This window comes from Eriocheir sinensis, chromosome 28 (assembly GCF_024679095.1).
Source record: "Eriocheir sinensis breed Jianghai 21 chromosome 28, ASM2467909v1, whole genome shotgun sequence".
NCBI lineage: Eukaryota > Metazoa > Arthropoda > Malacostraca > Decapoda > Varunidae > Eriocheir > Eriocheir sinensis.
The window spans coordinates 7,380,851-7,407,298 of record NC_066536.1 but is presented as its reverse complement, the minus strand read 5'-3'; the positions used below and the strand labels follow the sequence as shown (position 1 = coordinate 7,407,298).

Sequence of the window (26,448 nt, the reverse complement as noted above, 5' to 3'; positions counted from 1 at the left end):
GTAGTTTTGTATCGTGTACTTAACTACTTGTGTGTCCTCCTGCCTACGACTTGAACGCTTTTAAGAGGGGAGCATCAAGACACCTCTCCAACCGTTTATGCATTTATATTTGGGTCTTCCACTCTTTTTGCATTAGGGGAGCGGTGCTATAGCGGGCTTTTTTGCATCTTTGTTGTTGTTGTTGTTGCCGTTGAGCTATCTTCTTCACTGTAAAAAAAAAAAAAAGTTCCGAAGAATATCACATTTCTATATTACTCTTACTCTACCTCGATGCGTAAGCGGAAGAAAATGCTTGCCCACCCGTTTTCCCTCGGCCACGGCAGCGCCTCCCACTTGTCCTGTACGCCGCCTCGTCATGGTGAGGGTGCGTTAAGAGCCAAGGCCGCGGCGAAGTGAGGTTGTTCCAGGAGCGGCATGTCTCCTTGGGGTATGCTCATTGTGTTGTTGTCTTTGCCTGTATGTTTATGTTTGTTTGTTTGTTTCTTTCAGCATCTATCAACAACTCTGCTCACCTGACCATATCTTTCTATTTTTTTTTTTATTGTTTATTTATTTTTATTTTTTTAAGGCCGAGGGGGTCATTTTTTTTGTTTTTGTTTCAGGATCTCTCATTAACTCGCCTCGCCCTACCATACCTTCCTGTTTATCTATTTATCTATTTATTTATCTGTCTATCTTGGGAATGACGGGGTTGTTGTTCTTGTCGTTGTTGTTGTTGTTGGGAGGGGGGGACACACTGTTGCTGGGGCAGTGTCGTTTTCTGTTCGTTTTTTGTTTTTTTTCAGCGTTTCGCATCAACTCACTGTACCGAATTTTACCATCCTGTTTCTCAGTAAGGGGTGGAGGCGGTGGACGAGAGAGAGAGAGAGAGAGAGAGAGAGAGAGAGAGAGAGAGAGAGAGAAAAACAAAAATAATAGTCAAGGTGAGTTGCTCTTATCATCGGGTTCGTGAGGTGCCTGAGAAGTGTGTGTATGCAACTGTTCGTGTTTGGTGGACTCTGGCTAACACGAGAGATTGGTTGCTGTTGTTTGTGCTGTGTTTTGACCATTGTTTGTGCTGTAGGATGTTTGGGAGCCTTTGGTTAACACGAGTTTGCCTTTGTATGTGCAGTGCTTTGACCATTCTTTGTGCCATGTTTTTTATGTTTTTTTTTTATTTGGTTGACTGGGGAACACGAGTTTGCTATTGTTTGTTGTTTGTGGTGTATGCTGTGTATACTTGAGTCTGGGTATTGCCGTTGTTTGTATTGTTGTTTGGGCCATTGTTTGTGCTGTGTTCTGCGTTTATTTGACACGAGTTTGCTATTGTTTGTTGTTTGTGGTGTATGCTGTGTATACTTGACTCTGGGTATTGCCGTTGTTTGTATTGTTGTTTGGGCCACTGTTTGTGCTGTGTTCTGCGTTTATTTGACACGAGTTTGCTATTGTTTGTGGGGTTTTGTCTATTGTTTGTGACGTATTCTCTGTTTGGTTGACTTTGGGTAACACGAGAGTGCCATTCGTGTTTTTTTTTTTGTTTTTTTACGGCAAAGGATACAACACAAGGGCACACAAAAAAGGAAACAATAAAAAAAAGCCCACTACTCGCTGCTCCCGTGCATACATTCATCATACATAGAGCGGTCGAGTGTTTTAGGGTCATATTCTCAAACACATTTCGGTGCCCAAGCTCACACATTTGACAAGACTTTCATCGGAGTTTTGAGCATTTCCAAGGGTATTTTTATGACCCGGGTGGCAATTTGACCCTCCTTCTGTAACCATCCCTAAATTGACATCTCTTTCGGCCACCTCTTTTGATTTTTTTTTGTAGGAGCAGTGAGTAGAGGCTTTTTTATTATTATTGTTTCCTTTTTGTGTGCCCTTGAGCTGTCTCCTTTGTTGTAAAAAAAAAATGAAACTAGGAAAACGCTCAAGAAAACCCGATTGATTCACTTATTATTTTTTTTACAGATAAGGAGACAGTTCAAGGGCGTAAAGAAAAAAAAAAGCCTTTGGAAATAGTTGATATGAAAGGGGAAAGCGTCTTAGAATGCAGACCTTGTTCTACCTCTAAAGGACTCGAGTGCTATCATGATGGAAGGGTTAGAGAACGGCGAGAAGGCTGTTACTGTTGTGTCCAGAATGGGATGCGAAAGGTGAGGCAAACTTCTCTCTAAAATGTGATCCGACGCGCCTTGAAATATGCCTCGGATAATGATATCTTTAGGGGACTGAATGACGTAGTGTAGGTATTTGGTGATGGTATAATTATGTAGTAGCGTCAAGGTGAGGCTAAGGTGTGTGTGTGTGTGTGTGTGTGTGTGTGTGTGTGTGTGTGTGTGTGTTTTCTGGTTTTTGAGCGTGTGTTTGTTCAAGGGGTTACTGTGTATTGTTTTTAGCTTGATCATTTCGTCTGGGTCGGTCGGTGGGCAGTGGTGTGGCGCGGCACAGTCTGGCCTGAAACCGTAACAGAAATTTTGTTTTAGTTAACAATAAAGAATTTTTTCGACCTTCACAGAAAACGTGGCTTTTTAAGGTCAACTTTAATATTTTGTAATCATGTGCTTCTGTGACTGGTTTTATTTAAAAGTCAGTTTTATTCGTATTTATTTATTTTCGAAGGTTCGTGATCGGCAATAATATAAAGGATGATAAGCCGTAAGGAGAGGCGAGGCGCGGGTGTGTGAGGGCGTGTTGAGGGCGTGACACAGCGTGAGGGAGGTAGATGTAGGGTGGGTGTGTGGGTGTGTATGGGCGATGCTGCTTCGGTTTAGGAGAGGAGCTCGAGCTGCCACATGACCTGGGCGGCGTTCCTGCCACATCTCTGGTAGACGCTAGCGCACGCGTCGGGGCCGCTGGTGCGGCCCAGGTGGGCGGCCTCGTCGTAGTGCAGGGCCGCGCTGTCACTGGCGTGGGGCTGATTCAGCAGGTTCAGGATAATCGCCTCGTTCTCTGTCAGCTCCGCGGGGTTGCGCGTGGCCAGCTCGCACACCAGTCGCAGCCCGCAAGGCTCCTGCTGGTCCAGCTCGAAAGCCTTCTGCAGCAGCATCTCCTGCGCCTCGGTGAAGCCTGGCAGCTCCCGCCTGTACCTCTTGCTGACCCTGATGCTGCCGCCGTAGCTTCTGCTCCGCTCGTTGCTGCCATAGCTCCTGTATGAGGTGTTCGCCACCGCGCCCAGACCCACCTTGGCCAGGCCAGCCTTAGCTAGGCCAACCTTGGCCAGGCCGGCTTTAGCGCCCACTACGGCACCAGCACCGATGCCCGCGCCCACGATGGCACCCGCACCGATCCCCGCACCGATGGTGGCGGCGCCCAGTAGAGCCGCTGCGCCGCCCGTCGCCAGGAGGATGAATGGCTCCGCCATGCCCACCCCCGCCACCAGCAGCACTGCTACGAACCACGCCTTGGGCTGCATCTCGTCTGTGAGAGGGGAAGGAGAAATAGGTGACGGTGATGGCTGCGGGAGATGGGATGGGGTGGCGCAGGGAAGGAGGGAAGAGAGGTGGTCCTAAAGGAGGAAGTAAAGAAGTAATGTTGGTGGTAGAGGAGGAAGAGGACTTTGGGCAGGGGAGGCAGAAAGGCAACAGAACGAGGAGGGAAAAGGAGAGGTGGAGGATGGCGGGTGAAGAAGATTTACATTGGTCTCCAAGGCAAGGCAATGGGCCGTGCCGGCGGCTCTGCTGCAGGAGTGTTGTGCCAGGGACTCAGGAGCACGCTGCCCTCCGCAGAACAGTTCAAAGTGGCGGCCCCGCCCCCGCGTCCCTCAGCCCTGAGGCAAGGGAAGAAGAGGCGGAGAAAACGTGGAAACATGGAAGGGCAAGCAACAGAAAGCCTGTTGGCTTACAACAATGCTGACTACCTTATTGAAACGTTTGGAGCATATGCTATAGCCGTGCGTGGTGGCTCGTCCCCGTCCCGTTGGCCTGTGGTGGGAGAGAACCCATTAACCGACACAGGACCAGTGTAACTTCCAAGTTACCACAGCTTACCTTCTCCAGGGATGTGCCTAGGTAGCCTACACATTTATCGACCATCCGAAAGGAAGGATGAACAACTTGGTGGACTGCACACTGACTGCCCTGGCCGGATTCGAACCCACGCCGGCAGTTTCGTAGTTAGGGACGCAAAAAACTTCACCGCGGTGGCTGCGTTAATGATTTGATAAATTCGTCAGACACTTCAGGAATCTTTAATTCACTTATGTTGCAGCAACGTAACGGCCAATGCGACTTTTTTCTTATATACTGCTGCAGGACACGACGATACATCCAGTCTTCATTCTAGGTTTCGAGAAAATATGCTTACAGAAAGGCAGTACTGAAATTATACAGATCTTGAGAATAAGACTTTGCAACGTGACTCTTTCTCGACTTGTCTAAAGCCTTCGACTTTCTTTTTGCACTGCACTTACTGGACGGCGAGGCGGCGCCAGGCGTGAGTCCACCTGAATAAACACTTGCACTCACACACTCACGCTGCCACTCCTCACCCTTACCTTCGTCGGGAGTTGGGAGTGAGTTAGAGGAGGTGTGCTGGCAGGCCAACGAGTTGTGACGACTCCAGGGATGTGGGGCTGCTTATGTACCGGGCCCCGCGGAAGGACGAGGCGGCGGGGGGCGGGGGGAGGGGCGGGGAGTCCCTGGGCGGTAACGGAGCTCCCAAAGTCATGCCATCGCCGCAGTGGCCTCGGGTTGTCCTGGACCTCGTGGCCGCGCACTGAAACCCGCCTCCTCGCCTGCCTACCCGCTTACCTCAACGAAGGGCGGAAAAGGTGTTTATTCCTGCCACGGCCCCTTACTCAGACGCACTTGTCTCCATCCACACACACACACACACACATACACACAGATATATGGTTTATCGATCGCAGACTAAAATACATTAACGCATTACAGTTGAAGTAGGAAGAAAGAAAGAAAAAAAATATTGTAAAACGTCTTCCGAAACTAACCTACTATGTAATGCAGAAACGCAGATATATGAAGTTGAGTATCAAGTGTAGGCAAAATAGAAGGAACAGATTAACAAAAACTACCTAAATAAATGATTGCAAGAGTTAGTATGTGCCAGAGCAAGGTGCCACGCCCGCCCTTCATGCCGCGACGCTGTTGTTTTATGTTTTCGGCAGTTTTCAACCACTAGATAATTTTGTATTGGCAAGTATTTATTCCATCACAGTCAGAGGGGTGTGCTGATTAAGAAGTGAAGGAAAATTTTAAACGAGCAAAATTTGATTGAATTATTATAGGAAGTTGAAGCAATAGACGAGAGAAAAATGTTTATACACTATTGTAGCTCTATTTTATTACATGAACAGATTTATGTAGAAAAAAAACCAGGCTGACAGCGTTGAGCAAATACTGCTTCCGCTGTTACAGGCAGTAAATGATAAGAGAAAAAAAATCAGGAAATCATGAGGAAATTAAATGTCATGATAAAAATGGAGCGCAAATTAAATGTACCAGTGTAAAATTGTTAATAAGATAATGTGCCATACGGAAATCAAACGGCGAGCTGACACAAACTACTAACTAAATAACTTACAGACTAACTTACCGACTAACTTATTAACTAACAAACTAATGAACTAACTAACTAACTAACTAAAATAAAAGCAGAGGCAGAATAATGAAAGTCGTCGAGGGGCTGAGCGGTGAACTATATAGGCTTCGAATTCCCCGCCGCAGAAGGAAGGGATGACAGACAACATGGGAATTTCCGGCAGCGACGCGAGACGAACTTAAGAACAACTGATGAGGCTACGGGCCGTCGTTAGTACGGCAAAGGTCCGTTCTCCCGTAAGGAGGAAATCATACAAGCAACTGATGAGTATGACGAGAGGGAAAGCGCCCAAGGAAGGTCGGACTGGTGTTGACCTTATAAATGACGCAAAAAAAATGAGGAAACTGTCGAAGCTTTTCACTAAATATCTGGAAAAAGGACAAACTCTAAGTGAAAAAAAAGGCAGCCATGATAGTGAACATTTACATAGAGATTGAAAAATAGATAAAAGATAAATATAAACGGATGGATTTTAAGCGACAGTCTGCTGCTGCTGATGATGATGATGATGATTGTGATGATGAACTTTACAATCATATCTGGATTTGTAGTATGAAAAAATATATAAATTCTCTCTCTCTCTCTCTCTCTCTCTCTCTCTCTCTCTCTCTCTCTCTCTCTCTCTCTCTCTCTCTCTCTCTCTCTCTCTCTCTCTCTCTCTCTCTCTCTCTCTCTCTCTCTCTCACACACACACACACACACACACACACACACACACACACACACACACACACACACACAGGGATATTATCATTTCGCACGCGTTGAAAATTTATTCGTAGTTAAGTGTTTTTGTCTGCCGAGCCTCCCTCACTCCCCCGTCCCGCCACCACCATCACCACCACCACCACCACCACCACCACCACCACTCCAACTGCGTAAAAAGTTGAACAGCAGGACTCTCCCTCCTGTTTGGGTACCCTGATAGTGGTGGTGGTGTAGGCAGGATTCAACACCAATACCACACCATCACTATACTCTCAACACCTTTCCATACCCCCTCCATTACCCCTTCCACCACCACCACCACCACCATCTCATCACCACGGACACCTGCTCATCACCACGGCCACTATATTGTCAACACCACAACTCACCACCACCGTACGCTGCATACAAGTTACCCATCACCACACAGATAGAATGGTAGTAGTAGTAGTAGTAGTAGTAGTAGTAGTAGTAGTAGTAGTAGTAGTAGTAGTTTTCAGAAATAGCAAAGGAAGATAATTCTCTCTCTCTCTCTCTCTCTCTCTCTCTCTCTCTCTCTCTCTCTCTCTCTCTCTCTCTCTCTCTCTCTCTCTCTCTCTCGACCCCGATGACTTGGCTGGTGTTTGTTTTTTTGTGTGTTACCTGTGGGTCTGTCTGAAGGTAACGAGTTCATCTGTTCCTGCTCACCTGCTCTCTTTCTCTCTCTACCTGTTTGTTATCAGAGTTTCCCTTAATCTGTTGTTTGCTTTATTGATGTTTGTTTGATTCTTCCGCTCTTCTTTGGTTCTTTCTTTCTTGCTCTTGTTTTGATTTTTTCCTCTTTCATTATACTTTTCATTATCTTTCTTTTTCGTTCCGAGTCTTTCATTTTATTTCTTCCTCTTCCGTCTGTCTACGTATTCTTCCTTCCTTTTTCTTGCCCTCCTTCGTTATATTTTCATTATCTTTTTTCTTTCTTAGTCTTTTTGTTGTGTCTTTTTCATCTACGTGTCTATCTTGTCTCCCTATCTCTCTAGTCTCTATCTCTTTACCCTTCTTTTATCTCTTTCTACCTCTCCTTCTTTCTCTATGTAGCTCTCTTTCTTTCTTTTTCCATCATTCATCACTCTTATATTCTGCTTTTATTTGTATCTCTCTACCCTTATATATTTTCTTTTTTTCGCTTTTTCTTTCCCTCTTTCTCTCCGTCTTTCCTCATTTATCTGTTTTATTGTGTTTGCTTAGATTGTTTTATTTTATTGTTTGCGTGTGTAATTGATTTTTTTTTGTATTGTTTGTAGATATCAATGAGTTTTCTTCTTTCCGCTCTTTCTTGCTCTCTTTCTCTCCGTCTTTCCTCATTTATCTCTTTTATTTTGTTTGTTTAGCTTGTTTTATTTTTTTGTTTCGTGTGTGATTGAGTTTTTTTGTATTGTTTGTAGAGATGAATGGGTTTTCTTTTCTTCTTTCCGCACTTTCTTGCTCTCTTTTTTCCGTCTTTCCTCGTTTATCTCTCTTATTTTATTTGCTTAGATTGTTTTATGTTTTTGTTTGCGTGTGTGATTGAGTTTTTTGTATTGTTTGTAAAGATCATTGAGTTTTCTTTTCTTTTTTTCTCTCTTTTTTTCTCTTTCTCCGTTTTTCCTCATTTATCTCTTTTATTGTGTTTGCTTTGATTGTTTTATTTTTTTTTGTTTGCGTGTGTGTGTGTTAGTTTTTTGTATTGTTTGTAAAGATCATTGAGTTTTCTTTTTTAGTTTTTATAGGTGAGTGTTTTTTTTTTTTTTTTTTGATATTGTTTGCACAGGTGATTGTTTTAATTTTCCTTGTACCGTTTGCACAGGTGATTGTTTTGCGTGCTTGTTTTGGTCGGGGCTCCAACACACGCCTCCCGCCCACTCGTCCACGTGGTGCGGCGCGGCGCTTCCTACTCCGACGGGTTGTTTTTGTCCCCCTCCTCCTCTCGTTGTCCTTCTGTGGAGCATTTCCCTCCTAACTTGCCTTTTCGCCGCATTTTCTTCCTCGTCCTCCTCATCTTCCTTGTCCCCCACCAACTCACACCTTTTTTTTCTTCTTCTTATACCTTCTTTAACCTGCCTTTTCGCCGCAATTTCTTCCTCGTCCTCCTCATCTTCCTTGTCCCCCACCCAGTCACACCTTTTCTTCTTATACCTTCTTATACCCTACATTTATACATTCAAAAATACTTCCCTACCTACATACCTACCTACATACATACAGACAGACAAAGATACATACATATATACATACTTGAAACCTTACGTCAGCAAATATAAACATAGCTATACACGCATAAATGAACGTACCCAAAATTGGACAAGCAACAGATATACATAATGAATATTTATATGTGGGAGGGAAGGAGACAGGGGACGCCGGTGGAAGGGAAGGGAGGGAGGAATGGAAGAGGGGGAGGAAGGTGCGACTGAGTGCGTGATGGAATGGAGGGATGGAGGCAGAGGAGAAGGAGAGGGAGAGAAGGGAAAGATGGGACCGGAGGGAGAGGGGTAGGTGGAGGGAGAGAAAAAGGAGGAGAGGATGGGGAGGGAGAGGGGAAGGAAGGGAAGAGGAGAAGGAGAAGGGGAGTTGTGGAGGGAGAGGGAAAGGAGGAGGGGACTGAGGAAGGAGAGGGAAAGGAGGGAAAGATGGGACCGGAGGGAGAGGGGTATGTGGAGGGAGAGAAAAAGGAGGAGAGGATGGGGAGGGAGAGGGGAAGGAAGGGAAGAGGAGAAGGAGAGGGGGAGTTGTGGAAGGAGAAGGAATGGAGGGAGGGATCTGTGAGGAAGAGGGGTAGAAGGGGGGAGAGCTGAGGGAGGTAGTGGAAAAGGAGGAGAGGATGGGAGGGAGAGGGGAAGGAAGGGAAGAGGAGATGGAGAGGGGGAGTTGTGGAAGGAGCAGGAATGGAGGGAGGGGGCTGTGAGGGAGGGGGGGGGGTCTGTTGCTATTGGGGGGAAGGGGGGGGAGATAAAGAGGTACGGAGGAATTTGTTAATGTTAGCGCGGGAGGCGGTGTTCAAGGTTACGCTGATGCCTCCTCCTCCTCCTCCTCTTCTAACTACTACTACTACTACTACTACTACTACTACTACTACTACTACTACTACTACTACTACTACTATTATCTCCGGGTTTTCCATTTCTTCACTTCCTTCTTCTAGGCATTTCTCATATTTATTTCTTTTCCCTTCTGAATCAGCCTTCTCTCTTTTTTTCGTTTTTTTTTTATTCTCCTTCCTCCTCCAATTCCTCCTCCTCCCTCTCAATTTCACTCTCTCCTGTTTTTTTTTTTGTTCGTTTGTAAAATTTTCCCCCTGCGATCCTTCCTTCTCCTGTTACTTCTTGTCCTCCTTGTGCGTGTGTCTTGCTTCCTAACGCTGCCCCCCCTCCCCCCCCTCCCCCCAGACGCTTCCTCCTCCTCCTCCTCCTCTGATGGTGTTACTTGTTGACATCGGCCGACTTTTACTTTTATTCGACTATTCGACTACTACTACTACTACCGCTACTACTACTGCTACTACTACTACTACTACTACTACTACTACTACTACTACTACTACTACTACTACTACCATCATCATCACCACCACTTCAGTTACCTCGTCATCTATTTCTCTTGCTCCACCCTTCCCTCTTCCCCTCATTGCCCTTCGCTATTTCACGCTTAATCACTACCGCCATCTCCACCGCCGCCGCCGCCGCCACCAGGAAGCAGACGCTGAACAGATTAAGGATGAGCATCTTCAAGGTCGCCCGGCCCAGTTATTTAACCGGCGCCCCTGGTTAGGTTTCTCTCTCTCTCTCTCTCTCTCTCTCTCTCTCTCTCTCTCTCTCTCTCTCTCTCTCTCTCTCTCTCTCTCTCTCTCGTCTGGCTATCCACAGGTAATAACGCTGATTATTTTCCTGTACGTTTATGTGTGTGTGTGTGTGTGTGTGTGTGTGTGTGTGTGTGTGTGTGTGTGTGTGTGTGTACTCGGAATCCTTGAACAAATACAGAATAGGCCTGCATCTTTCGTCACACATGCCAAAAACAACAACAACTTATTACAATACTTATTTCAACTTTCATCTCATCTCATCTTTCTTAATCCAACCCACTGCAATAAGCTTTACCTTACCTTACCTACCTTACCTTACCTTACCTTACCTTACCTTACCTTACCCTACCTTACCTTACCTTACCCTACCTTACCTTACCTTACCTTACCTTACCTTACCTTACCTTACCTTACCTTACCTTACCTTACCTTACCTTACCTTACCTTACTTAACCTTACCTTGCTTTACTCTACCATACCTTACCTTACCTTACCCTACCTAACCTTACCTTACCTTACCTTACCTTACTTAACCTTACCTTGCTTTACTCTACCATACCTTACCTTACCTTACCCTACCTAACCTTACTTAACCTTACCTTACTTTACTCTACCTTACCTTACCTTTTTCTCATATCGTACCCAATCACTCCCCTTCCTTATTACTTCCATTGCCTCCTTGACCATACCTCCCATTTACGTCCATCGCATGTTACTTATTTCAGTCCTCTTCAATCCCTTCCTGTCCCATTATTTACCCCAGTCCTTCCCAATCGTGTAGGTGAATAAGGAAGGGTTGGCCGCACTACACCAGAGACGCCGTGTTCTACCTGGGGTTTTATTTTTTTGCGCCACTTTACCCACACTCAAGAAATAGGGTATGGTGTAGATTCCCTTAGTGTGTCTCTTACCTTACCTTACCTTACCTTACCTTACCTTACCTTACCTTACCTTACCTTACCTTACCTTACCTTACTATACTTTACTTTACTTTACTTTACTTTACTTTACATTACCTTACCTTATCTTACCTTACTTTACCTTACCTTACCTTACCTTACCTTACCTTACCTTACCTTACCTTACCTTACCTTACTTTACTATACTTTACTTTACTTTACTTTACTTTACTTTACATTACCTTACCTTATCTTACCTTACTTTACCTTACCTTACCTTACCTCACCTTACTTTACTTTACTTTACTTTACTTTACTTTACTTTATGTTTCCTTTCCTTACCTTACCTTACCTTACCTTACCTTACTTTACCTTACCTTACCTTACCTTACCTTACTTTACCTTACCTTACCTAACCTTACCTTACCCATTGTCAGCTGATGCGTACCGATTTTTTTTTTTTACAGCAAGAGAGGCAGCTCAAGGGCAAAAACAACAACAACAACAACAACAACAACAACAACAACAACAACAACAACAACAAAAAGCCCGCTAGACGCTGCTCCGAACAAAAGCAGAAAGAACCAGAGATCAAATGAGAGGTTAATCTTGGGCGAAGATTTTTTTTTTTTTTTTTTTTTTTTTTTGCCATCAGCCAATCGGGAAGTGGGTTGATACTCTCCTCTTGAATGAGTTGTAGGCAGGAAGAAGGAGGAGTTGACTAAGGTGGGAGGCCTCAAAGGTATAATTACGTGTGGACGCAAGATGGCGTTGTACAAGGGACCCACTGAACATAACTGAGGGCTCTACAACATACCCAATTTCTTTAGTGTGCTCCACCTGACATGAACACCTACGTACCACTGCCCCATAGAGCAATTTTCTGCAAGCCGTCCTATCCATCTTTGTTGTTGCGCCAAAAGTTTTCAAGGTAACGCTGGTACTTGAGGAGTAGATTATCTTGGACAGTCAGAGCGAACCAGAGCGAAATAATAAGTTGGAAAAAGAACGCGAATGGGATGGAGTGCTTTAGGTAAACACACACACACACACACACACACACACACACACACACACACACACACACACACACACACACACACACACACACACACACACACACACACACACACAAGGAGGACAAGAAGAAACAGGAGAAGGATGAATCGCAATAGGAAAACTTATACAAAAGAAAAAAAATAACAGCAGAAGTAAGAAAATGACAACCCAGAAAAATAGTTAAGTCAGGGCAAACAGAGGACCATTTGGAGAGATGAGGTTGGAGAATTTACCAAAGGAGGAAGGAATACACGAACATAAGACAGAGAGGTGAGGAGAACATTGGGAAAGACAGCGAACCAATGATGATGATGATGATGATGATGATGATGATGATGATGATGATGATGATGATGATGATAGTTCCAGGCGTTGTTAGCTTGCGAGATAATAATATGAAAAAAATGTAACTATGAAGGGGAAAAAAAAATGTAAGTTAGAAATCATGAACAGTGGGTCACCATCTCTCATGTCGCGTCTACCTTGCAAGAGTCAACTGGCTTACCTTGGTGTGTGTGTGTGTGTGTGTGTGTGTGTGTGTGTGTGTGTGTGTGTGTGTGTGTGTGTGTGCACGGTGACTAATTCCCTTTAACATATGCTAGTCACTGTTACTTTTCTTAGTCTTTTTTTATTACTTTTTTTCCCGTCATTTCCTTGTGTCAATCCTTTCCCTTCCTTCTCTCATGTCTTCCTTGTGTATCTCGTTTTCCTTTTTTTTTCTCTCTCTTAATCGCTGGTCTTGTTTTTATTCATCTTTATCATTACATTTCGTGGTCATGCTTATTCATTTCCTCATATTTTCTCTTATTTTTTTTCTCTCCGCATTATTCATTCATCCTCGCCCTCTCTTTGTTTTCTCTTCCTTGTTTTCTGTTGCTCTTCTTTCTCATTCCCTCCACGACTCTTGCTTCATTCTTCTCATTAGTCTTCTTTTGCCTTCTCACCTGTCCTTCCTGGTGTCTGGTTTTCCCCTCCTCCTCTTCTCTCTCTCTCTCTCTCTCTCTCTCTCTCTCTCTCTCTCTCTCTCTCTCTCTCTCTCTCTCTCTCTCTCTCTCTCTCTCTCTCTCTCTCTCTCTCTCTCTCTCTCTCTCTCTCTCACACACACACACACACACACACACACACACGGTAGCAATCTTAAACACACATTTCATCCCCGTCTCTTGTCAATATTGTTATTCTCACCTTTGTCACTTAAGTAATTAAAAAAAAAACATTGGCCTTGAGGTGTTTGAAGTCTTTATGCGTGTGTGTGTGTGTGTGTGTGTGTGTGTGTGTGTGTGTGTGTGTGTGTGTGTGTGTGTTGTACCCTTTTCTCGTGGGCTGTAAGAAGAGGGAAATAAAAATAGGGGTAAAAAAAATGCGAAGAGAGGAAGATGATGCAGACAATAAAAAGAATGACTTGGACACGTTGGGAAAGGTAGATGAGAGGAAGAAAGGGAAGGAAAGGAGGGAGGAATAAATGAAGAAGGAAGTAATTGGGTGTTAATGGAAGAATGGAGGAAGGCAAGAGTAAATAGAATGAAAGGGAGGAGAAAAAAAGAGGCAGGGAGAAGGAGAGAATGGAAGAAGAGACAATAACAGATGGTAAAGACTGCATAGGAAGGGAGGGATAGGGGCAGGGATGGAAAGGAGGGCATGGATGGGAGTTTGGAAAGGGAGAGAGAGAGGGAGGGAGGGAGGGAGAGTGAGAGGGAGGAAGGGCAGTGGATGGCCTTGAAGCTTTCGTAGACTTGATAATAATACATTTGTCTGAGCTAAGTCTGCCCCCCATACTCCTCTTCCCTCCCTCCCTCTCTCCTTTTCTCCTCTCTCCTCCTCCCTCCTCCCATTCCTATCTACCCTCCTCCTCCCCCACTCAACCCCCCTGAATCTTCACCCCTCCTCTGAATTTATTATGGGTTTTTCTCTACACACACAGGGGAGAGACATATCCGGGTTAATATACGAGAGCTGTATCCTTGTCTTGTTTGGATATTTGTGTGTTAAGTGTCTCCAAGTGAGGTGAAGGAGTTAACGTCCTTTCTCACCGATGAAGTTCAGTATTACTTCACTTAGTTGTGTTATAACCTTATTCACAAAACTCCTAACCATTCTAGCAGAACACTTTGCTGAATTTTGAACCATATTTATGACAGAGGTCAGTGGATCATCGTGCATCAGGAATCTCTTTTGCCTCAGAGTACGAAAGGGCCGGGTTATACAAAACAACATCTTTACGGATGGCTTTCCTTAGGCTGGGTTTACACGTTTACAGCAAGCGAATCGCGTCGAGTCGAGTCACGTCAAGTCATTTGATGTGATTCATTTTGACGCATCTCCGTTTACACCGACTGCGTCAACCTGAGTCAAGTCAATACTCAGTGACACATTTGATTTCCGGCTAGGGATTGATTCAAAAGCTTTAGATAGACAAGAAAGTAAAGCTATAGGGCGGAAGTTTGAGGGATTAAAACGGTCACCCTTCTTAGGCACAGGCTGTATGAAGGCGTACTTCCAGCAGGAAGGAAAAGTAGATGTTGACAGGCAGAGGCGAAAGAGTTTGACCAGGCAGGATGTCAGCACGGAAGCACAGTTTTTAAGGACAACAGGAGGCACTCCATCAGGTCCATAAGCCCTCTGAGAGTTGAGGCCAGAGAGGGCATAGAAAACATCATTCTTAAGAATCTTAATAACAGGCATAAAGGAGTCGGAGGGGGGATGAGTAGGAGGAATATACCCAGAATCGTCCAGAGTGGAGTTTTTACAGAAAGTTTGAGAGAAGAGTTCAGCCTTAGAGATAGATGAGACGGCTGTGCCGCCGTCAGGGTTAAGGGGTGGAGGGAAAAATGAAAAAGTGAAGTTGTAGGAGATATTTTTGGCTAGGTGCCAAAAGTCTCTGGAAGAATTAGAAAAAGCAAGGTTCTGACATTTTCTATGGATGAAAGAGCTTTTGGTAATTCGAAGAATAGATTTGGCACGATTCCGGGCAGAAATGTAAAGATCATGGTTAGCAGGAGTGCGAAGGCTCTGGTACCTTTTGTGAGCTGCCTCTCTATCTTTGATAGCACGAAAACAAGCGTGATTAAAACAAGGCTTTTTAGCACGAGGAGTAGATAAAGTACGTGGAATGTGTGCCTCCATTCCAGAGACAGTCACCTCTGTGATGCGCTGGGCACACACAGAGGGGTCTCTCTCCTGGAAACAGTAATCATTCCACGGAAAATCGGAAAAGTACATCCTCAGGTCGTCCCACCGAGCTGAAGCAAAATGTCAGAGGCATCGTCTCTTCGGAAAAAACAGTTTGACAGAGTAAGCAGAAGAGTTAGAGGTAAGGAAGAGGTCTAGAATGTTGGGCCTGTCTCCAAGACGGTCGGGAATACGTGTAGGGTGCTGAACAACTGCTTTAGATCATTGAGGAGAGCGAAGTTGTAGGCTTGTTCACCAGGCTGGTCAGTGAAAGAGGATGAAAGCCAAAGCTGGTGATGAACATTGAAATCTCCTAAGATGGAGATTTCAGCGAAGGGAGGGTGGGTCAAGATGTGCTCTACTTCAGTCATTTTAAGGTAAAAAATTTATATTTCCTGTAAAGTTCAAGAGAAAATGCTTACCTTCTGCCACTATATGCTCCAAACTTAAGCACAGGTAGTTTGATCAGATTTTTTTTTTGTCCAAACATCGCAACCCATAATTCCAAATATGAATGTCGGCCGAAAATGCCCTCCTTAAGATTTTAACCACTCATCTTTTTATATATTCACTGTCTGAGTGACAACAGTTAGGTTTTATGTTTTTGCTATATTCACCTTTCCAATTTATGGGTCTCCAACACTTTATACCATCTATGTTCCCAAGCAATCTCTTCTCTCCCCTCTCCCCCCCTCACTGCTTTGCCAGCGATCGAGGATTCCCTCAGCCGCTCACCTACCTTTAGCCCGCAGCAGGGGCAGCTGGAGCCCCCGCGATGTATTCACACAACACTGATATTGTCCGTGCACACAGATGCAGGTACCGTTGCTGGGGCCTCATGAACTTCCTACCTCACTTTTAAAGCAACATTACCAGTAAGGGGGACTGAGTGATGTCTTTGTTTGAACTTAATATCATATTTTAGAATCACACTTTGCACATCCCTTTTCCTAATTAGTTTTCGCACTGTTTATACCCTTGGAGAAGGTCTTAAAAGATTCACGAAGTTCTTACATACTGTGGTCGACATATAAGTATTTGTTCAACTCATGGATCAACTCATGGATCGCGATGCCGTCCCTGTACAGTTTCCTTTCTCGTGTGTCCGGGCGAATCACACCCCTAGACTTTGCGTCGGGTCCTTGTCCTTCTCTGCCTCGCGCCCTTTGCCACCTCCACGCCGCCTTGGTGCTGGGACGAGGCGCCCTCTTGATGTAGGTCACGTTGTATTCCAGACCGACCTGCTTCAATTTGTTCGCCTTACCCAAGACTTGGATAAGGTTTACTAGAACTGCTCGTCCCTCTACACAGTTATTACTTACAGGTATTTCATAATTGTTGACTCAGTGTGTGGTGCCGCGTCTACTTACATCCGGAAAAGGGCGAAAAGTACATGCGAGGTGAAGACGTGACTTACATGAAATGCACCGAGCACACAAGCATCACCAAGCTCCTCCCGCCGCGTCGGTTCGCTGGCTGGGCCACTGCTTGGAGTCAGCGAAGAGACGCTGGATAAGGTCTAGTTTTTCCGTCATTATTTGCTCATATGTTTTCCGGAGCTGACCGCTAGCTGTCTACCAATGACCGATCCAGACTGGCTACTGTCAGGTCTATCTCCGCAGGGGACCGTCGACCCCAGGAGCCTCGGCGCCCTCTTGACCTACACCATGATATTACCGTCACGCCTTTGGGGTGTTCCAGAGGGTATGAAGTAAAATTCAATTTCGTTCTTATTTGTATATTTTCCAGTTAGTGAAATATTATAACTATAGTTAGGATGATTCATACTCTCTCTCTCTCTCTCTCTCTCTCTCTCTCTCTCTCTCTCTCTCTCTCTCTCTCTCTCTCTCTCTCTCTCTCTCTCTCTCTCTCTCTCTCTCTCTCTCTCTCTCTCTCTCTCAATGAATAATGACAAGAGGCATGGTGCGGGCGTGAGAGCACGGCCCGGCCCGGCGTGGGGGAGGTAGATGCAGGGTGAGTGTGTGTAGAGAGGAGAGCGAGACAGGGGCACCGCGGCAGGTCTAGGCGTAGCGCCTGAGCTGCCACATGATCTGGTTGGCGTTGAGCTGGCAGCCCTGGTACACCCTGGCACACACGCCGGGGCCTGAAAGGCTGGAGCGGCCCAGCTGGGCGGCCTCGTTGTAGGGCACGACCATGCTGTGGAAGGAGTGTGGTTTCTGCAGGAAACGCAGGATGAGCCTCTCGTCCTCCGCCAGCTCCTGGGGCCCGCGCGTGGCCAGCTCGCATACCAGCCGCAGCCCGCAAGGCTTCTCCTGGTCCAGCGCGAAGGCGTTGCTCACCAGCATCTCCTGCGCCGCGATGTAGCTAGGGACCTCCCGCCCGATCCTCTTGCTGATGATGAAGCTGGCGCTGCCGTCGTGGATGTTACTCTGCTCGTTGCTGCCGTAACTGTTACTGTTTCCGTAGGTGACTTTAGTGTTACTGTTTCCGTAGTTGACTTTAGTGTTACTGTTTCCGTTGTTGCCGTAAGTGTTACTGTACTCGCCGCTGCCATAGCTGACGGATGAGGAGCTCAGCAGACTGCCCTTCAACAGGACAGCCTTAGCCTTGCCCAGGGCTGCGGCGCCCAACACTCCTTTCCCAACAGCTGCGGCACCGAGGGCACCAGCCCCTAGGGCACCAGCTCCAAGCACGCCGGCCTTAGCGGCCCCCACGCCCACCACTCCCTTACCAATTGCCGCTGCCCCAAGGGCACCAGCCCCTAGAGCACCAGCCCCTAGGGCACCAGCCCCAAGCACTCCGGCCTTGACAGCTCCCGCGCCCACCACTCCTTTCCCAATTGCCGCTGCCCCAAGGGCACCAGCACCAAGCACGCCCGCCTTGACAGCACCCGCGGCCACGACTCCTTTCCCTACAGCCGCGGCCCCAAGGGCACCAGCCCCGATGGCACCCGCGCCCAGGGCCTTGGCACCCACGCCCACGCCCAGAGCCTTGGCACCCACCACTCCTTTCCCAATAGCCGCGGCCTTACCGAGCGCAGCTGCCCCGAGAGCACCAGCCCCAAGCACGCCTGCTCCGATAGCGCCCGCACCGAGGGTGGCCGCCGCCAGCAGGGCCGCTGCTCCGCCCGTCGTCACGATAACGCCCCCGAGGAAGGGGTCCAGGAAGATGGGCTCCGCCATGCCTGCCCACGCCACCAACAGCGCTGCCACGAACCACGACCTCGGCTGCATTACGTCTGTGGGAGAAGGCGAAGGGTTAGGTGACGGTGGTGGCTAAGGGAGAAAGGTGCCCTAGAAGCCAAGAGAGAGAGAAGTGTGAGGGACTTCGAAGACGGCTCGAGGGATTAGTTGGGGATCATTAAGGATAGGAGGCGGGGCCAAGATCATGGGCTCAATCCCATTGGTCAGCGGCATCACTGGTAAACAACTTACAATTATTTAGTGAAGGCAATGGTTAAGGGGCTGGCGCGGCATGGTCCTCGCCACACACCAGGAGGGACGACAGTGACGAAGTGGATGATCCGCTGGCGTAAACTCGAGATAGGATTGGGGAGGGGAGTTTCCAAGGAAAATATTAGTGAAGCTCGTGCACCTTCGAACCAGGTGATCTGAATAAGTAGATTGGTGAAGAAAACACATGTATAACAAAAAAAAAAAGTTTTACTAATGCTATAACATCCTCTTTCTCCTCCTCCTCCTCCTCCTCCTCCATCTCCTCCTCCTCCTCCTCCTCCTCCGGCATGAGAGATGAGGCGGGACAGCGGCATAAGGGATTCCAGGGAGCATCAGCCGCTGCAGCCATCACTCAGAGACAGAAGGAGGAGGAGGAGGAGGAGGAAGAGGAGAAGGGAGGGAGGGAGGGGGGAGCAGGAAGTGGGGGCGCCTCCCCTCACTGCACTCGCGTCTCCCAGCGAGGCTCTTCCAAGCCCTTGTGGGCAAATATGACATGCACGCATCACGCACTCAGGGGCTGACACACTTTCACTGAGCACCTCACGCACACCAGTAGCGAACCTTCTCACCACTACTGACAATATTACTGATCATACCCAAATACAAGGCCAGGACGAGCCTCAGGTTACGTAGATCCTTTGGCAGCGGAGGTTGGGTGTATTCTGCTTCTCTAAGGTGACATCCCTTGACACACACCTCAGGGGAGCAGCGACTCAGGTGTCCCTTGGAGTGTGTGATGACAGGAACACACTCAAGGAAGAGGTGGGGCGGGACGGGGCGGGGCGGGGCGGCGAAGGAGTAGGCATGAACACCACCCCACTCCCCACTCCCACTCATGCACTAACGACGGAGGGGTAATGTAAGGTGTGGGTGAACGAACTCAATCGGCGGGGTGGTGCGGTGAAGGTGTAGCCATGAACACAACCCCTTGGGCCATTTCGACAGTCCAACACCGAGTCATTGTAAGCGCCCAAACCAATCTATATTCTCCTCAATGATCCGTTATTTCCACTCAAAACCAGGTACTAATAAAGAGATTTCCTGATGTGTGGTTTCCTAAAATTTCCTCCTTTCTTTATCAGCGCCAAACAAGGAATTTTCGTGGTATTTTGTGTTTGGTTGGGGAGTTCACAAACTTCCTGTATTGGACTGTAAAACTGGCCCAAAGTCTCCCACTCATGCACTAACGACGGAGGGGTGATGATTATAAGGTATGCGCAAAATGAACACTTTCGATCACCCACTCAGCTCACTCCCCTACCCGTGCACTAACGACGGAGGGGTGACGATTATAAGGTATGCGCAAAATGAACACTTTCGATCACCCACTCAGCACACTCCCCTACCCATGCACTAACGACGGAGGGGTGACGATTATAAGGTATGCGCAAAATGAACACTTTCGATCACCCACTCAGCTCACTCCCCTACCCATGCACTAACGACGGAGGGGTGATGATTATAAGGTATGCGGAAAATGAACACTTTCGATCACCCACTCATCTCACTCCCCTACCCATGATGCACTTCTGACGGAGGAGGGGCGATGCAAGGTGTGGGCAATTAATAACACTTCCTTCCTTTCGAGCACCCACTCAACTCACTCCCCTACCCATGATGCACTTCTGACGGAGGAGGGGCGATGCAAAGTGTGGGCAAACAATAACACTTCCTTCCTTTCGAGCACCCACTCTCTATACACGTCACACTCACTCTTACCTTCTTTCGAGCTTCGGTAGTGAGTCGATCTTGTGGCAGGCTAACTAGTTGTGGCGACATCGGGAACGCGGGGCTGCTTTTGTACCTTTCTCCATGGAGGCGGAGAATCCTGCAGGGGAACAAGGCCACGTCGCTCGCCAGTAGGTCATGTCGCGTAGCTATGACCTCCTAGTATCCTGAGCCGAAGGGTTGGTCACCGTGCACCCCCTTTTTTATTTTAATTTTACTGAAGGACCTCGTGACTGCGCTTGAACTCACCTCCTCACCTGGTTACCTGTGTGTGCTAATGAAAGGTGGAAAGGTGTGCTTGTTACCTGCCACGCCCCCTTACTCACCTGTGCTTTCCTCTCTCTTTCACACACACACACACACACACACACACACACACACACACACACACACACACACACACACACACACACACACACACACACACACACACACACACACACACACACACACACACATACATACACACTTAGTAGGCAGCACCGGTGGAGTCAGGTGGAGGCCGGTTATGTTTCTTGACTCGCTAAATTCGTCAAGGTAAAGGAAGAGGCCAAGTAAGGAAAAAGATACTGAATAAAGATAAGGGTAATAGTTAAAGTGTTACTGTTCCATATTTCGTGTTGACATTGATAGATAGATAGATAGATAGTGAGAGTGAGAGTAAAGGTAAGATGGTGTTTCAGACAGGTAGGTGCCACGTTGCTGGACCTCGTTACATCATGCAGGTGAACTGAGAAGGTGGTGGTGGTGGTGGTGGTGGTAGCGGCGATCAAGCAGGTGATGGCTGTGGCGACGGTGGTGGCGGTCAAGGAGGTGGAGGTGGTGTGATGTTGGTGCTGGTGGTAGTGGAAATGCTGGTATTGGCGGTCAAGGTGGTAGTGGTGGTGGTAGTGGTGGTGGTAGTTGTGGTGTGGGTGAGAATGACTCTTGTGACCCCAAAGCTAAGAGAGAGAGAGAGAGAGAGAGAGAGAGAGAGAGAGAGAGAGAGAGAGAGAGAGAGAGAGAGAAAGTTGTTTGAGATAGAGAGAGAGAGAGAAAGTTGTTTCAAGGTCTCGGTCCTGCCGTGTCTGTAAAATTTTGGACAATGAAGATGATAATGAAAATGAGGAAAAAAATAAAAAAAGAATAATGATACTATTACTTTTTTCTTCTACTACTACTACTACTACTACTACTACTACTACTACTACTATTACTACTACTACTACTACTTCTACAACTACTACTACTACTACTACTACTACTACTACTACTACTACTACTACTACTACTACTACTACTACTACTACTACTACTAATAATAATAATAATAATAATAGTGATAATTAGGGGCTGTCAGGTGTCTTCGCTCACCTGTGAATCATATCTTCCACGTGTTCTCGTCCTCCTTCGTAACTCATTAATTAGGTTAAGACTGGTGCCAGGTTAGTATCAGCCTTCACACACACACACACACACACACACACACACACACACACACACACACACACACACACACACAGAATGGAGTTATAGCTTTAAATGTGTTGAAATTCAGTATACGTTAAGTTTTTTTGTTCATCACCACCCCCACCACCACCCCCACCACCCCCATCACCACCACCATGAAAAGATCCAACTGTTAGGTGTAAAAACTTGCAAATCCAGACTTTCCCTCTTATCTGGGTAACCTGGTCGTGGTGGTGGTGGTGGTGGTGGTGTTGGTGAAGGTGGTGGTGGAGTTGTCGGCAGGACTCCACCGCAGCAGCACCACACTACCACTATACTCTCAACACCATACAGCACCCTCACCGTTACCCCCTTCCACCTATATACACCACCACCACCATACCATCACCACAGCCACCCGCTCAACACCATAACACCGAAACCATTATCACCACCACCACCACCATAGCCTGTATCCAACTCACCCATCTCATTGTCACTTCATTAGAATGTTCCTTTCAGCCACCATCACCACCACCATCATTATCATCATCACCACCACCACCACCACCACCATGACGATGCCCATCTGAATAGGAAAAAAAAATGTACAGTTAAAAGAAAGGAAAGTTGCTGCGACACGGGTGAGAGAGAGAGAGAGAGAGAGAGAGAGAGAGAGAGAGTTACACAGATGACCACACCGCGTAGGTGTTCTGTCTCCACACTTTAGTGAATCCAGCATTAAGGTGAAGGATGCGGCGAGGAACTTGTTTTCAAATCGTGTTGACCCGAACCACTGGAGGCTGGGGCTTGTCCCTTTCTCGTATAGTAATGTTGGCGAAAAAAAATGCACTTCAAACTTTTTTGTTCACATTTAAGTTTAGCGCCATTATTTTCGCTTTTTTTTTTTTGCCTAACCCTTAAGGATTTGAAGTCATCTATTAAGTATTTTAAAGCACTCGATCAGTTTTTCTGGGAGGCGGCGTTTTTAAATAAATAAGTTAAATTAAAACAGATTTATTCGCAGCGTTTAATTGGCAAGGAAATGATGATATTTGCTTCCTTACGCTAATCACCTAATTTAGCAATATGCTAAATTTAATCTCTGATGTGGTGGGGAAACCAAAACTGCTCTGCTAACTCTGAGTGAGGTCTGACCGAACTATTGCTTAATAACACTTACAAATTTATTGTGGAATCAAAAGTTTGTTCATCAAACCCAACATTCTCTTCGCTTTATTAAGTGCCTCAGTGCATTGTTGAAGGAATTTAAGGTGTGACGAAATTGTGACATCAAAAGCTTTAACACACTTCGTCTTCCAGCTACACTTAGAGTCATAATCGGGTTTCTTTTTCTTAGTTACTTTTTAGATAACATGGCATTTATTTACATTAAAGGGCGCTACCCAGTTATTAGATCATGCTGGATCTTTAAGCAACTCTGCGTGCAGGTTTTGTGTGTCTTGGTCTGAGAATACCGAGTTACCAATTTTCGTGTCGTCACAAATTAGGCAATGAAAAGATTGAGTCCAACATTATTATCATCGATGCAAATTATGAACTGTACAGGTACATGAACAGAACCCTAAAGGTCACCACTAGTGACAGACGATGAGGTCGCTTGGTTAGCGGCGACGCAGCAATAAATTCTTCGCAAACACGAAGCGAGTCACCGAAGCTGCCAGTAGGTTATGGAGGAGGCAGGTCTGGGCGATAGAATCGCGCGGCGGTGATATCAGGTGACAGAGCGGCTTTGTCTCACGTGAACACGGGCTGGGTTACATGAGTTGTCGATGCCACTTTTTACAAATGGTTATTACTGACGGCAGGTGAATACGATATGGTATTAACCAAAAAACTACCTGAGAAGATACCAAGTTTAAAGTGATTATAGTAGTGTCGACCTGAAAAGTGCATTGTCTAATAAGGGAATGCCACTTGATGGGTAATGGATGTTGGTGGGGACGAGTGATTGCAGGAAAATTACGTCTTAGTGAGTGGGCCAAGCAACAAATGAAAGGCTATGTTATTTGCGATTTTTATTTTGTCAAGGTATTCATCGTTTATCTTGAACTGTGGTAAGTCGCATGGCACACTGGCTCCGTGTCCCGGGGTAGTGGGTCCGTGCCCATCACAGACTCGAGGCCTGAGGTGACAGAGCTCAGCGCCTACGCAACGTGGAGTACACTAACTTCACCCTTTTACCATGGGAGGAAAGTGAAGAAAGCAAGAACAGAATAATTATTGCTGTGAAAGAAAGAGATGGCAGGGACGAGAAGGGAAGAAGGGAGGGAGATTTAAAATGTAAAAAGAAAAAAAATACGTCGGGAGTGAGGATCAAGGGCAGGGATGGAAAGGAGGGCATGGATAGAAACAACAAGGAAGAAGGGAAGAAGGGGGAGAGGGTGAGTAGGACGGGGGAGGTGGCTGGCCTTGAAACTGTCGTAGAATAATACATTCGCCTGAGCCAATCCTCCCTCCCTCCCCCTCTTGCTCCTCTCATCTCCCCTCCCCTCCTCACCCCTCTCCTTCCCTTCATTGCACTTTCCTCCTCAACCGACTTTCTCTCTCTCTCTCTCTCTCTCTCTCGCTTGACCCTCACCCCCCCCCCTCACCCCTACCACCCATCCTCCCTCTTTCCACCCTAACTGCATTCCTCTCCAGCATCTCTTGTCTCTCCTCATGCCCCCATCCCGATACTCCTCTTCCCTCTCTTTGCTTCTACCGCTCGCCTCCTTTTCCTCTCCCTCCTCCTCCTCCTCCCCGCGTCGCCGTGTGTTTGTCCAGCTCATAACGAAGCCTGAGCAAGTTTGTTTGTGTTAATCGGTGACTGTTTGTGCAGCTTCCGTCCTTGCCTGCCTGCCATCTTGTACGCCTACTGCATATGTGTGTATGTGTGTTTGTGTGTGTGTGTCTATCGGTACGTGTGTGTTTTCTTTGTCGTTGCTCCTGTCGTTGTGTGTGTGTGTGTGTGTGTGTGTGTGTGTGTGTGTGTGTTTCTGTTTCTGTTTTTTTTGTGTGTGTGTGTCTTTCATGTCTTTGTGTGTCTGTCTGTGGGTGTGTGGAATGTGTGCATGTCTGTCTGCATGTGTGTTTCTGTCTGTTTGTTAGTGTGCCTCTCTGACTGTGTGTGTTCATGTCTGTTTGTCGATGTTCCTGTCTGTATGTTTTTTATGCCTGTTTGTCTGTCTATATTCCTCTCTATAAAATCTCTGTGTGAAGATAAACATATGCAACGAAGTGGACAACAAAAAGAGAAAAAGGAAAAAGCAAAACAAAACTTGATTGACGTTTTTTTTTTTTTTTTTTTTTTTTTTTACGTTCGGCCTATAGCGCTGGTAGGCTTTCTTGATAAGGCATACTGGCCGCTCCAACCCGTTTGTTGCGCAGCCAAGTTTTTGATAGTGGCGCCATTCTTGCTTGGCTTATGCTGCCCACTGGAGTTCCACTTGATCGCTGGAGTCCGGGTTGATGGCTGGGCAGCAAGACAGCATGTGCATCGTCTTCGGATCGCTGGAGTCCGGGTTGATGGCTGGGCAGCAAGACAGCATGTGCATCGTCTTCGGCCGCCCGGGGATGACTGAATATTGTCAGTTTGTAGCGGCGAGTGAGACTTGAAACCGAATCCCTCAGGACGCCGCGCCCGCACGCTTACCACTCAGCCACCGCCTCCACATAGCATTTTTTGCATTCTGGTTAGTGAAGGGCAGGCGGAAGAAAGAAATTTGACACGGAACTTACTAAAAAAAAAAAAAAAAAGATTGAATTGGAGAGAAAGATTATCGAAACACTAAAAACAACTTACAGGGAATGCCAGCAGACGAGAAAAGGAAGAAGGGCAGACAGTGATGAAGGACCGTTACCGACACAGATAAAAAAAAACATCAACGAGTTACAAACATAACGAGGAACACTGGGATTCAAGAACGATGAAGAATGAAAGATAGAATGATGAAGAATGAGCACACACGAATAAGAAAAAATGAGTAACGCCAAGAACTGTATAACGAACAATAGATTAAAGGAACAACCATAAAGAAAAAAATTGAGGATGTGAAGTAAAGAACACAAATGAAAGAATGCTAACAACTAACAACAGAATGAAGACAAAAAAAACGATGAAGGAATAATGAAAAAATAGAATGTGAAATATAGGACAGAAATTGATGAAAAAGAAAACTGGCATCATGAAGTACTACACAAACACCACATTGAAGAAACAAAAGACAATAGAAAAATGACAGTTGAAATAAGAAAGAATGATAAAGCACAGACGCCAAGGAGAAAAAAAAAAACTAACCTTATTAAACTCACGAATAACATATTTAGAAAGAACGATAGAAAATAAATTATGGAATAAGAAAGAAGAACAAAATATACAAATGAAAAAAACACTAACACTATGAAACTAACCTACAATACTATACACATACATACATACATACATACATACATACATACATACATACATACATACATACTAAATAAGGAAAGACAGGCAGCATAAAGGAACGAGATCACAGTAGCAATAAAATAAATGTGAAACGTCGTCAGGAAATACCAAACTAGCAGCTAACAAGGAGAAAAAAGTGAGAGGAGAATCATTGACCAGTGTGACTTCAAACTTTCCATGGTCAGCAGGAAGCAGGAGAAAAATTTAGACGCGGAATGAACTGATTACACA

General features: G+C 46.2%; 2 protein-coding genes across 3 annotated transcripts; both read right to left on the bottom strand.

The window, feature by feature from the left end:
- Positions 1–2,576: 2,576 nt before the first annotated feature.
- LOC127004443 (uncharacterized) lies at positions 2,577–4,644 on the bottom strand. The gene is made up of 2 exons (XM_050872162.1): positions 4,478–4,644; positions 2,577–3,402 (listed from the first exon to the last, which is right to left on the bottom strand). Exon 2 carries the CDS (start codon positions 3,395–3,397, stop codon positions 2,753–2,755), a length of 645 nt encoding a protein of 214 aa, XP_050728119.1. The 5' UTR covers positions 3,398–3,402; positions 4,478–4,644; the 3' UTR covers positions 2,577–2,752.
- A 12,366-nt stretch (positions 4,645–17,010) lies between these two features.
- LOC127004442 (spidroin-1-like) lies at positions 17,011–20,489 on the bottom strand. Of its 2 annotated transcripts, none has more exons than XM_050872161.1 (2): positions 20,328–20,489; positions 17,011–18,391 (listed from the first exon to the last, which is right to left on the bottom strand). In XM_050872161.1, exon 2 carries the CDS (start codon positions 18,384–18,386, stop codon positions 17,214–17,216), a length of 1,173 nt encoding a protein of 390 aa, XP_050728118.1. In that variant the 5' UTR covers positions 18,387–18,391; positions 20,328–20,489; the 3' UTR covers positions 17,011–17,213. The 2 variants fall into 2 exon arrangements, with proteins under 2 accessions (XP_050728118.1, XP_050728117.1); XM_050872160.1 differs by lacking the exon at positions 20,328–20,489 and adding an exon at positions 20,125–20,143.
- Positions 20,490–26,448: the final 5,959 nt, after the last annotated feature.